This window comes from Phoxinus phoxinus, assembly GCF_949152265.1.
Source record: "Phoxinus phoxinus genome assembly, chromosome: 24".
Taxonomy (NCBI): Eukaryota; Metazoa; Chordata; class Actinopteri; order Cypriniformes; family Leuciscidae; genus Phoxinus; species Phoxinus phoxinus.
Genome location: NC_136899.1, coordinates 7,791,770 through 7,805,105, shown reverse-complemented (window position 1 = coordinate 7,805,105; position 13,336 = coordinate 7,791,770). Strand labels below are relative to the sequence as shown.

The following is a 13,336-nucleotide window of genomic DNA, read 5'->3' as shown; positions in this document are numbered from 1 at the left end:
TCCACACAAAGACAAAACACCTAGCCTAGGGTATACTAAAATGATACAAAAAAAATTAACTGACAAAACTTTAGGTCACACATGAACATCTGCCCTACTGTAATACGGTGATTCATATTGGAAAATGATGTAGTGTGTGTGTATATATATACACATACACACACACACACACACACAATATCATTCTACTGTTTGTTTGGCATCAGTAAAGATAAAAAAAAAACATTTTATTCAGGCAGGATGCAATACAATTTTCAAAAATGTCAGTAATTTGTTAAATGGTATAAAAAGATCTCCATGTTAAAAGATCTTAATGGACATCTTTTTGAACATTTAAGATAACATTACAAATAAAATACGTTATTAAATAAAATGTCCACAAAATATTAAGCAGCACAAGTGTTTTCAATGTTGATAAATGTCTCTTGAGCAGCAAATCAGCATATAAGGATTTCTGAAGGATCATCTGATGCTGAAGACTGGAGTAATGGCTATGTTTTATTGTTTTGTCCTTTAAAGCTATACTGCTCTTTAGAGAAAAAAAAAAAATATATATATATATACAAGGACAACACGACGTGTCATAAAAATGGGAAATATATTTTTATTGGTACCTTTAAAGATACAGGTGTCATGAATAACAGAAATACTCACAGTAATGATCATGTTGGAAAGCAAACTCGACACCTCAAATATTCTCTCGCTCACACACTATATACACACACACGCACACAGGTCACATTTTCCTCACCAATCTCTTGGTTTAATCAGGATTGTTCTCCATATTCTGATTGATACATACAGATGGAACATTAGATCCATTTCTTCACACTTTTCCCATAAGCATTTTAACATGGATCTTCAATGGGCGTCAACAGCAGTGTATTTATTTAGAGTTTCAGCAGGAGGGATGTGTGAAGATGAGAGTTAAGGAGTCTCTGTAGACAGAGTCAAACGAGAACTATCTGTAAGCGATGTCAAGCCTCAACATGCTCAGTGCAAGTTCATTATCATGTTTTACATGCACACAAACTCAACAATTAATGAGGGCAAGTGTGAATCCGGATCGGAAAAGGAAGAGAACGATTTGGTTCATTTAAAGTATGATTCACAATGGAACTATACTGCACTGGATTATGGGTAAAAGGTTCACAGCACAGAATGCATACGGTGCATACTGTATAAATTAGCACATGCTTAAAATAAAAACGAACAAAACAGTGCATGATGGCGTTTTTTTTTTTTTTTTTAGGTATCAGTATTGACAGAACTGCAGTTGGATACATTTGACTTTCAGGAATGGCTTTTCAACACAATCTCCAGGACTTACAGGAATCTGTTCAACACTCAAAGGGGAAACATAATTAAAACACTCATGGAAAAAGGGAATCTTCTGTGTTGTATATATATATTAAGATCTATAAAATCATACTCACTCACAACACCTGTTAGTAATTCTCAGCCAATTGTGACTGCACCATCCACTTCACACCAGGGTTTTAAAAAAGGCAATCTAAGATTTATTATACATATTTATATTTATGTAAATAAAAAAAACAATCTTTTAACAATCAATAGATTTTTTGATATTCATGTGAATCAGGTATTGAAATACCTATTTTCATTTCAGTCACTCTTTCTGTGAAACACTGCAGCACTGAGGTCGAGAAAAAATGGTTTGTGGCACAAAAAAAAAATCTATAATTTAATATGTTATGCCAGAACTTTCATTTAAAAAGGCCTTTGAGATGCTGCACCAAGCAAAACGCTCACAGACACATTTCTAGAACGTTTTCTGGTGCTGTATTCCAGACCAAAGGATGGAACAATGAACTCTCCAGCCTGGGAATGGGTATTCCACTTGGGTACGTTTATTCCCCCTCTCCTCGTTACTGTGTCTCTTTTTCGGTCTCTCTGGAGAGGGGTGGGCGGTTACCATCCATTGATGATGTGGTTCATGTAGTCCTCGGTTGGCAGGCGTGCCATACCCTCTCCCCCGACTCCGTCCTCTCGGAACGGCCTGTGGAAAGACGCCTGTCCTCTCAGTAGTCTTTGCTCCCGCCGGTCCAACATGTGCTTGTACTGGTAGCGCTGCTGAAACAGGTCTTTGGCGTAATCATACAGCTTCATGTCAAGATCGTTGAGCTCCTCGATGCGCTGTATCGTGTCGTTGTCCAGGTCCACGCCAGCCGCCCGCGTGCTGTTGTACTGCATGAACGGCCGGATGAACTTGAGGTGGAAGGTGCGCTCGAACAAGTACTGCGTCTTCCGCTGGAACTCCGTGAGGCCATAGAAAGCCATGTCACGCAGGTTTTTCTTGGCTGATTCGAGCAGGAGCTGCGAGCGCCTCTTCTCGGTGACCGTTGAGAGGTTGTAGCAGCCTACCAGGCTGAGGTCGGCCAGCATGCGCACTTGGCGGTTATTGGCTAGGTTGTAGGGGCAATCCATGAATTGCTGCAAAGTGCACCCTGACCAGTCCGTGCCCTCGTAGCAGGAGGGCAGCTCTTCAGGAGTGGGGGTCCTTCCGTCGCACATGTGCAGGGACGTCTTCCACGTGGCCCCACGCTGGACGTGCCTCCATTCGCTAAGATAGCGGGAAACAGGGTCCCTCAGTAGAGTGATGTAGTAGAACTTTCTGTAGGAAACAGGATAGGAGAACTCCATTAGTCACAAATTAAACCAATAATATACAAAATTATGATATTTATATTTAAGAATTTGACTTGTATCCAAAGCGACATTAGCAAAGCCAAAGTCATTCAGTTCCAAGGGTGTGCCTTTACTGATCAAATGTCATGCTTTACATAAATATGCTATTATATCAACAAACGCGTGCAGTAGAACAAAAGAAAATGAGCAACCTGTTTTGTGGGTGTAGTATGTCTATAACTTTATCCTATAATTAATACGCTGTTTTGGAAGACAGGATGTAACAGGTGTAAACCGTGACTCAATAAACGCCTGAATTGCTCAGTCTTCCCAGCATGCCCAGGGGCACCAATGTCTTAATCCTTTCCCACCACTTCACATCCTGCCAGCTTAGATTCTCTTGTGATCAATGGACCTTGAAACATCATTGTATATGCTACAAAAACAACAACTAGGATCTGGACGTGATCAAGGAAAGCTGATATACAGTGGAGGAGAATATATATGGCATATTCACAATATATTTGGTGTGACTATTATGTATTAAAATAATTATATAATTTAAAAATCAATATAATTTATATAAATTACCATCATAATGTTATAATACAAGCTTTACTGATATACCATGTCACTAGCAACCCATGGTGATGGGTTTGACTAATAAAATTTAAAAAAAAAAGTTTACCTTGCAAAAAAAAAAAGTCACTTTGGATAAAAGCATCTGCGAAAAGGCATAAATGTAAGCAGCGAAAACTACATTAGAGTTGGTTAGTTGAGATTAATTTCAGTTAATCAGTTTTTATTAACTGTCTACTAAATGCATAAATGTAAGTAGCAAAATAGCATTAAAGTTAGTAAGTTTCAATTAATTTCAGTGAATCGGTTTTAAATTAATTGAATACAAACTAAAACTTCACCTACACACACTACAACAATCTTGTATGCCCATACACACTCCCTTAACACGAGATGAAAAAGGGAGATATAAATCCTTATACCCAAACATCTGCAAACATCTTTAACCATCATTACATGGAGCTGAAGTGAAACAACAGGCATGGCTCAGAGTCTTTTAGTGAAAGGCTGTTTTGAAGTGAGAGCAGTCAGATAGCGATGGTGATGAAACCACCTCAAGAAAAGACCTTAGTTCTTACACTGCTTACACGCACACTATAGGGACCTTTCTTGAAAAACATGCAACAATAATTTAGCAGAGCGTTCTGCCACTCATGGCATGCTACAGGGACAAAGGCCACAGGGAAAACGAGTTCGGCGGAACCATGCAAAGGATTTGTGGAGTGGGAGGAAGACCAAGCACTGCCAACAACCTAGCAGGTGGTTTTCAACAGATTAATCTCAACCAAACTGACGACAGAGAGATTTAGCTCTCAGTTACCGATTCAACGCCCCCGTCACCACCCGCTCCAGCTGTGCTTCACCCTACATTACCTCTTCACACCCCTGTGACCAAATGTGCCAAGGTAACAGATACCCCTCAAAGTGCCAGAGAGCTGATTACACATTCGGAAACAGCATGAAATCTCTGATTAGACAAGAACAGTGGGCAATGCTGAAATTCATTGCTGGTGACCCACATTGCACTTAAAGGTATCACTGGGTGCTGAGATACACTGAGCAATCGTCTTGCCTCTGGCCAAGAGGTGGCAATCCAGCCAACATTGTGCACTCAAAAGCTCTAATACGGTACATGCAGTTCCCTTGCTGACCACATAGTGGCAGTGTGCATGTATTAACCAGGTCCTAACAAAAGCATAGGACGGTTATGCACATTTCAATACCTTCCCTGTCACAGCAAGACAACTCTTAGACTTGCAAGAACGTTGTTAAAAGTGACTTTCTGACTTCTTCAGACTCCTGCTGATCTTTTCCTCTTTTCTCCTAAATCAATAGAATAATTTGTTTGACTCTTTATGTCTTTTCAGGATCTTCAAATCTCTTTTTGCTCAATCCCTCTTCCTTTCTCACTATTTGGTGACAAGGCTGCAGGCTTATAATCATTAGTGAGCCTGAGAGACATCTGAGATCCCTCTGCAGTGCCAAGGCTTCCTGTTTTAATAACTCTCATGTTTCCACAGCGATTAAACTCTGGGCCCCATCAACACACATGGCAGATCCAAATCCCAGCCAATAACTGGCTGCCTGCTCTGCGCAAGGTCGGTCAATACTAATAACACACAGTGAAACAGCCACATTATTAATGAGAATGGACCCAGTACTGAGACTTAGGGCACCTCGCAATGTAACTGAGGGTCATACTACGAGCTTGGACTGCTGCAGTGTGCAGACTCATAAATTAAGCTTTTGAACACTAGTCCCTTTTATAAAAGTGTTTCATAATTAAATTAAGACCAAGCTGAGGCCAGCTTGGTTGGAAGAATTTCAGCATGTGTGCAAGGCTGCTTTGGCAAAGTCAACAGGAAGTGTAGGAATCTGGCGGATGTGGTTTTAAGTATTTGTTTAATCCTCTTGCACTACAAAACCTCAATGTCAGGAAGAGTATAAATGTGTAAATCTATGGGGGGGGGGGGGGGGGGGTGTTGGTATGTCTGTGGTGGTTCATCATTCGTGTCCATCCATGCTTTTTCACTGTTGAATCAAACACACTTAACAAAAACATTAAAACAATCCACAACTTCATTAAAAATCCCATTATTAAGGTTACAACCCTGCTCTCTCCCACTGAGACATGGGAAAGGAAATGTGGCTCATGAGAGGCGGAATGAACAGCCCGCTGGAGAGTCTGGAGTTCAAGGTCAGAGCTGAAGACAGAGCGTGCTGGAAGACGACTCCTCGGGCTGACAGCTCACAGTGGAGCCGTCACAACTCTCCATCTGACACGACTCCACATGCAAATCAGCCTCTCAAATATATGATGACTGCACAAAGACCAGTCACCCTTTCTGACAGACCCGACACAAAACAGCTGTGGGGGCACTTTTTCCTCTTTCCGACACACAACACACAGCAGAAGTGGACGAAAAACAGAGAGAACAACTTCCAGTGTTTTGTTTGGATGAGTGTGTTAACCCTGATAGTGTTTGTTGGGGCCAATATGCTTTTGTTCTCTCACATTCACACCCAGAAGGCCATTCATCTCCATTGTTGGCTTCTTAGGAAGTTTCACTCCCAGTACTCGCACCCAATAGTGCATTTAAACTAGAGAAGTGAAGCATTGCTGCATTATTGATGCAGTACCTACACTGACTCTTGACACAAGGTTCCCTCACCTCGCCAGAGCCTCTAAACTTCTACTGGTTTAACATGCTAGTACCCCTGACTGGTTTAATTTCATCAGGGAGGGTTGTGCTGTCCTGGGTGTTTCAGTTCTGTTTTCACTGCTCTGAGTGCGGATTGGGAAATGAAAGTTTCTTTTTTTTTTTTGCCAGCAAAAAGCACCAGACTGTGCAAAATGACTCTAGTCTGTCATCCTGGAGATGGTCCACTTGAAAATCCATTTCTCTGTAAGAGCCGAGTATAAAAAAAAACACAAAGAAGAGCATTGACAATTCAGTGTGGACATTTGTGTACACACACACAACTCTGTCTCACACACAACTGAACATTACCTCTTCCTGACCACACAAGGATGATTACACACACACACACACTGACATATCAATGACACCAGGATGGTTTTTTTATGATTACAAGCATTTGATCCTTCAAATTTTGATGCAAGGCTCCACAACACAAGTCATTTTGAACTGGCCCACCGCATGCGTTGTGATATGATTATACCTTTCATCAAATGATGTCATTCTACTGACATGCTATTCAGGGTTTGGTGGGCCTGGATGTTTCTTTCACAAAGAGACACAAAGTTGCTTTCCAGTTTATTTATTCCATATATTTAACTAATGCACACAGATTGCACCATACATTATGGGAGTGAGCCATTGAGAATTATTATAAACTCTTATTTGAAAACGTCATTAAATCTTAATAACATGGAGCGGTCCACATTTACATCCTTAATAGGGCTAATTTCACACACACAAAAGCCCATATAAACAGGTTACAGCATTCACACTAGTTTGATGAAACAAGGCACATTAACATCACTTTTTATTCAACAATTCTGACTCAGTCCAGATTAGTTAAGTAGTAGCTACACTTTTGGGTTTTATTCTGTGTAGATGAATTACCTTCATCCGGTAATAATGGTAAAGCTGATTTTTCACACAATGGTGTCAGTGACAATTTTTAACCCCGTTTTGGAGGATTCCTGTCTTAGTGCCTGGAACAACACTATAGACCAATGGAGAGGTCTGTCTGAATTATATTACCATTCAAAAAGTTTTCGATCAGTAAGTTTATGAAAGGAATCGCTTATGCTAACCAAGGCTTCATTTATTTGATCAAAAATATATTAAAACAGTAATATTGTGAAATATTATTACAACAGCGGTCTTGTATTTTTTAATTTACTTTCAAATGTAATGTATTCCTGTGATGGCAAAGCTGAATTTTCAGCCATTACTCAATCATTCAATAATCAATGTTCAAAACAGTCATGCTGCTTAATATTTGCGTGGAAACCACGCTACTTTTCCCCCAGGATACTTTGATGAATATAAAGTTGAAAAGGGCATTTATTTAAAATAGAAATGTAAAAAAAATAATAATAATCTATTTAATCTATCCTTGCTAAAAAAGAAGCAATTTCCCCCCAAAAACAAACAAAAAACTTTTGAACAGCAGTGCATATAACGCTACACTCATGCTAACAGCAAGCAGGCTAAAATATGCAATGAATGAGGTAGAATTTCACAATCATTTCACAAAACGTTTCACACATTTAAAATATAACCAAATTCCATGAAAATGGAGTCTGATAAATGATGCTTTACACATTCCTTTGAAACAAGATAAGCTATTTTTACTCTGATCTGTGAATATACACAAACATGATGAAGTGTATAGGGAACCAGAAGTAAGATGAAACCAGAGGATGAAAGAGGGTCTTCCCCGAGTTTCAGTAGGTGGAAATTTCATCCGTGACGCATCAAACCTGTTAAAGTATGGTGGGATGGAGGATTTCAACTAGATTTGTCTGACTATCAAAGGCAGCCCAACTGCGTTCACCAGGATGAATGTAAATTCCACCTCATTCGTGGCGCTCGCTGTCGCATGCCGTTACAGCCGAGAGAGCGTGACTAACAAGAGAGCGGCGATTCTTTCGTCTTGGGATGTGGGAGGAAGAGACACGGATAAAGATGGCAGTGTGTCCATGAGAGAGAGGAAGAAATGAGAAAAAGGATGAGGTATAAAGAATTAGATTTTTATGAAAAACAAAGTGAGTAATGCCCCAAATAGATGAGGAACCGCAAGAGGAACCACAGATAAAACAGAGAACATCTATGTTCAAGATGTCACATCAAAATGTGGTAAATAAGTCAGTGAGGATGGGTGGACCCCCTGCAGGTCCTACCCGGGCACTCGTAAAGCAGCGATCTTAAACCAGCACAGGTGTTCCTCTTTAGAACGGGTGATAAATTACATGTTGAGATGCTAGCAGGCGGAAAGACTCCCGGCAGGTTTAAGATCTGCCAAATGTGCAAGGACAGATCAAGCACTAAAGCAACACACTGAAGGAACCCTGCGTGACCTCTTGGGTGTCATTAAAAAGCTGTCACGATGTGAATTGTGACGGGCATCACGGGGCATCAGCAGTCTGAAGATTACGTGAGCGGTGTGGAAGCAGAGCTATGATTTCATCTGGAACTTTTTCAGCTATTTTTGAAGTCAGAACTGTTTCCTCACACTCCAAAATGAGCATCGCATTCTAACATCTTATAATGCAACAATTCACAACATGTTAATAAATTATGTGTTAACAGATTATTAGGAATCAGAATTAAATCTGTGAAATATTAGCAGAAAGACACTGATGAAACATAAAAAAAAGTTATGTGACGATGAACGACGGGTGGAAAATGTGAGCTGACCACATATATGCTGTGCAATTTAAAAAGCCATGTATTAAGGAAAACATACTGAAGATTGCAGTTGAACTTTAAATAAAGAGAGAGTTACGGGTGGACAGACAGCAGCAAAACAGTCGATAAAGATGGAGCAGAGACTTTAATAAAGCTAGAGCTTATTGTTGCATGCAGTTCTTCATGTTTATGTATGATGGACGATTCAGGAGGGACTAAGGCAAGACTGGAGACTAGAGAGGGAATAATGAAGGATTTCATAAATCCTTCTCATAATATGACGCCCTCCTGAGAGAGTCTAGGATGACCTGGCCTTTAACATCCGACCCTGAATATTTACTCCTTGCTGATGTGTTATGGGGAAAGTTTTCAGAGAAAGGTTTTCAGGTTTTCCATGAAATATTTTGAGTGATAACAAAACTAGAACCAAAAAAACAACAAAAGGAAAACAAAACAATAAAAAGCCTACCAGTCTTTAAAGCTACACTGTGTAATTTTTTAAGTTGATTCTTAGCAAAAAACACTTTGTTCTTTCAAAATTATATGTGCTCATTAATGTATAACTAATCAAGTATTCTCGTAAGCGTAGAAGCTGCCATTTATAGTACATACGGGTGAGCTGCTCGAATGGCAGAAGCCATGTTGCTCCTCCATCTTGAAAATACATTAGCCAAAGAGGGACATACCTGGATATTCAAGCTTCGCCTTTCGCTTTTGTACACTCAGTGGCACCGTGACGACGACTGCTGGCAGATTTGAAATACGGCCACCGTAAGAGTTAAAACGCCCTCGGAATGGGAGGGGCTAGAAAGTAATATTCAGTTGGTAGTCGTATACAATTTCACCGCTAGATTGGAGTAATTCATACACGGTGTAGCTTTAAGAAAACTGGTGGCCAATAAAAATAAAAAAACAACAACAATAATATACGGTAATGTTTATAAAATTATAAAACGATATATATTTATATACACTATAATTAATATAAATAATGTATTACTATTATTGTCAAATAAATGTAATATTTATATTTTTTCAAAATAACATTTTATTAGGTTTCACAACCATTAAAAAAAATATTCTTTTAATATGTCATAAATATCCAATCACCCAGACGTGAACAAAATAGGAAGACACTACACTACCATGTGCCCTTAAAAACAGACCAAATAGTAGCGTGTGAGAAAGAGAAGAATCAGACCACCACCCACGCAAGTCTCTAAAAGCACAATAAAAGAGCTCTCCACCAGGAACTCGACGGTTCTGATCCAATTAGTAGCAGGAATGTGAGCAATGTTTATAGCGAAGAGACCCCCTAACAGCCTGAGGGGAAGATCCTCCGTTTCACCTTCACTGACTTCTCACGGACACACACTGCAATTCCAGCAGAACCCACAATCCCTACAGAACTGAAACATGATCTCTTCAGTCCTGGGTATTTAATACAGTCCGGACTAAAATGTAATAATTTTCATTACCAAAGACAGCTCTGCTTTCCCTGTCTGTTTTGTTTACTAAACAAATCTTATTTCTTTCTTTCATTAATTGTATTTAGAACAAAGGTCTGTTTTAGTGTTGGATTCCTGGGTTAACAAGGTTATGGTTTAAACAGTGAGTATCTCTGGAAGATGAGGAGGGACTGTGTTTAACCCCGGGCATCTTCAGACCAGTAGTCTTACCAGACAGACAAAGAGATCTTAGAGAAAGAGAGAGTGAGACAGAGGGGCTTGGAAGTGAAATATAAGAGACCTTTGTTCTAATCCATTTCTCTGAAATGATCACTCTCCCTTTCAGTTTGAGACGGAGTGTGCTTTTACTGCATGATAAATTAAGTTAAATGGTAACACTTTAGTTTAGGGTCCATTTGTCACTATGAACTAGCATGCATATTACTAAGATATTGGCTGTTTAATAGTACTCCTTAAGCACTAAACGTATTATGCTTCATTCTGCATGACCATATTCTACATCCCTTAATCCTTCCCAATACCTAAACGTAACAACTACCTTACTAACTATTAATAAACAGTAATTATGAGTTTATTGAGGCAAAAGTCGTAGTTAATAGTTAGTTATGGAGAATTGGACCCTAAACTAAAGTGTGACCAAAATGGGACAGCAAAAAATTAATCAAATATCAATAATTAATACAATTGTAAATGTAAAAATAATGAAAAGGTTATAGTAAACTTTAGTTGAAAAAATAAATAAATTAAATACGAACTAAAAACATACAAGTACCGGTATACATTAAAAATGAGAAAGCAATAGCAAATTTGAGTTAGAATAAATATTATACTAATAAACTAATAATGAAAAAGTAAACAATATGAAGTAGAAATATAAAGGAGGCTAAATAACAAAAGCAAGAATAAATATGGGTTAGTAAGTCAAAAAAAAGAATATATATATTTATAAATAAAATGAAAAAATCCATAAAAGGTACAAGAGACAAAAACAATATATATAATACTATGAAATAATAAGAAAGAAATTGTAATTAAAAAAAAATTCTGATGTGGACCAGTAAAGACAGACCTCTCTCTCTCTCTTCTCAAATCACCCCAGCTGAAGCGTTGTTTCTGCAGACTGATCTTCCCACTGAACTGTTTTTGAGCTCCTGTCTTTGGCGTCTCTAACCAACCCCTGCCTTCATCCTATTGGCCTTTTAATTAGGTTGCTATGGTGACACACAGACAGGTGTACTCAGTCTCTGGCATCCAGCGCTTTTCCCCTCCGCTTGTTTTTTTAAAACTACTGAGGCGCGAAGCAGATGCCGTTCCTTTCTCTGCTCCCTCCTCATCCTCACTCTCTCTGGCTCCTCTTTTCCAGGCTGTTTGGAAGGAGGCCAGAGGCTTTTCCCCTTTTTTCCTGGCTAATGCACATCACTGCTGGTGTTGCACATCCATCCTTTCAGGCTAAACTGTCTATTTATTGTGCTTCATTGTACCATGTACTGCTATTTATTCATTTATACACATTCATTTGACTGCCAGGCTGAAAAATGAGATCAGTATGCATAGTGTTGTTGGTTAGGGGTTGGTTTATGTTTATGTTGTTCTGTTTTATATTTCAACCATACATAGTTAACATAAGAGAAATGCAAGAGTTTAACATGCGTGTTCACATTATTCTGTGCAAATAAACAATGAATGTCTTATTTAGTGTATAAAGACAACAAACACACAAGGAAGACATGACGCACACACGCACAGTTTGATGTTAATAAGTGTTTCTGACCTCTCCAGGATGCCCGTCACACATCAGATTCTCCTGGATAATTGCAAAGTCTATTTTCGCTCTATTCAATGAAGATAGTGCAAATGGAGACATTTGTGAATTGTGATTTTAAGGCACAGACAGCATCTTTATCGTGGTGACGCTGAGAGAAAAACCAGCATAAAGATAAACAAGAAAAAAAGTGAAGGCTCAAATGAAACATTGGCCTTGCGATAATGCATTGAGGGTCCGACTCCTTGGTAGGAGGTCAGACAGAGACCTTCATATGCCTGAAGGTTGATAAAAGCAGACGGGCCTTGGAGACCCTTCAGGGCCAGTTGTCGATCTCCCACACTTGAACTAAAACACAAACACACACACACACAAAACAAGCTAAAAGCCTAAGTATAGAAAAAAAAAAAACGGGAGCATAATTCCTGAGTCTGACAAGATTATATATTTTAACTAAGAATATATTAACTCTCAATGTATAATGTCACCAGGAAGGAAGAAATAAATAAATAAAAGGAAAGGGCGAAGGATCTGTATATATATATATGTGTGTGTGTGTGTGTGTGTGTGTGTGTGTGTGTGTGTGTGTGTGTGTGTGTGTGTGTGTGTGGAAAAAGATGGGAAAAGGAAGAAAAAAAGAACAGAAAAATTAGAAAAGGAAGGAATGCAAATATAAACAGAGGACAAAGAAAAAGAGTAAAGATAAAAGGAGGAAAGTAAAGGGAAAAAATTGAAAAATTATAGGAGGGAAAAAGTAAAAAGGTAAGATGCAGGAAAATAAAAAAAAGAAAGAAAAAAGGGAGGAAAGGAAACAAAAAAAGAGAACATGATAGTGTACGATTCAAAAACAAATGTTGATTCAGTTCTTTTCAATGAATCAGTCAAACTGGTGCCGGTTGCATAAACTGCTAAGAATATTGACTCACAAGCTAGTCATCATATTTTTTTTCTTTAAGACTATTCATAACTTTTTAAAGTTAGTACATAAAAATGTAGATTGGTCTAATTTAATACCAAAAAGTAAGATTGATCGCCCCTTGCCTAACCGCTAGTTGGTCATACTAGTACTTAAGACGCAGTCTTAACATAATGGCTATGTTTAAGCAACTGGCCGCTAGTTAGCAATTCAGTGCGGTCTATTCTTTCACTGATCTAAATTGCAAGGAAGGAAGGACTGAAAAAACACAAAATACACAAATGAATACAAAAAAATATACACAAAGAGAGCAAGAAAATGCAATACAAATTCAGCCCTGTACAAACTGGTTATCATGCGCAGAGAGGGTCGCTGTGTTGTTCAGACTTCTGATCAGTAAATGAACTTGATTTCTGCATCTGGTAACTCTAGCAGAACAGATTCTTATTATCGCAGTTTAATCAGCCCACTGATCCTCCATGCTGACCGAGGGACGGATCTACACACACACACTCCTCATTGATCAATACGGATCTGTCTGCAGGGATCAGACAGTGTGTGACAGGGCGATACATGG

General features: G+C 38.8%; 1 protein-coding gene across 1 annotated transcript in view; it reads right to left on the bottom strand.

Moving 5' to 3' along the window:
* Positions 1-586: 586 nt before the first annotated feature.
* Positions 587-13,336, bottom strand: part of hs6st1b (heparan sulfate 6-O-sulfotransferase 1b) — a 46,641-nt gene continuing 33,891 nt past the window's right edge. The window contains exon 2 of the mRNA XM_079602391.1: positions 587-2,635. Coding sequence (XP_079458517.1) covers positions 1,933-2,635 — 703 coding nt within the window. The 3' untranslated portion in view covers positions 587-1,932. The remainder of the gene's footprint in view (positions 2,636-13,336) is intronic.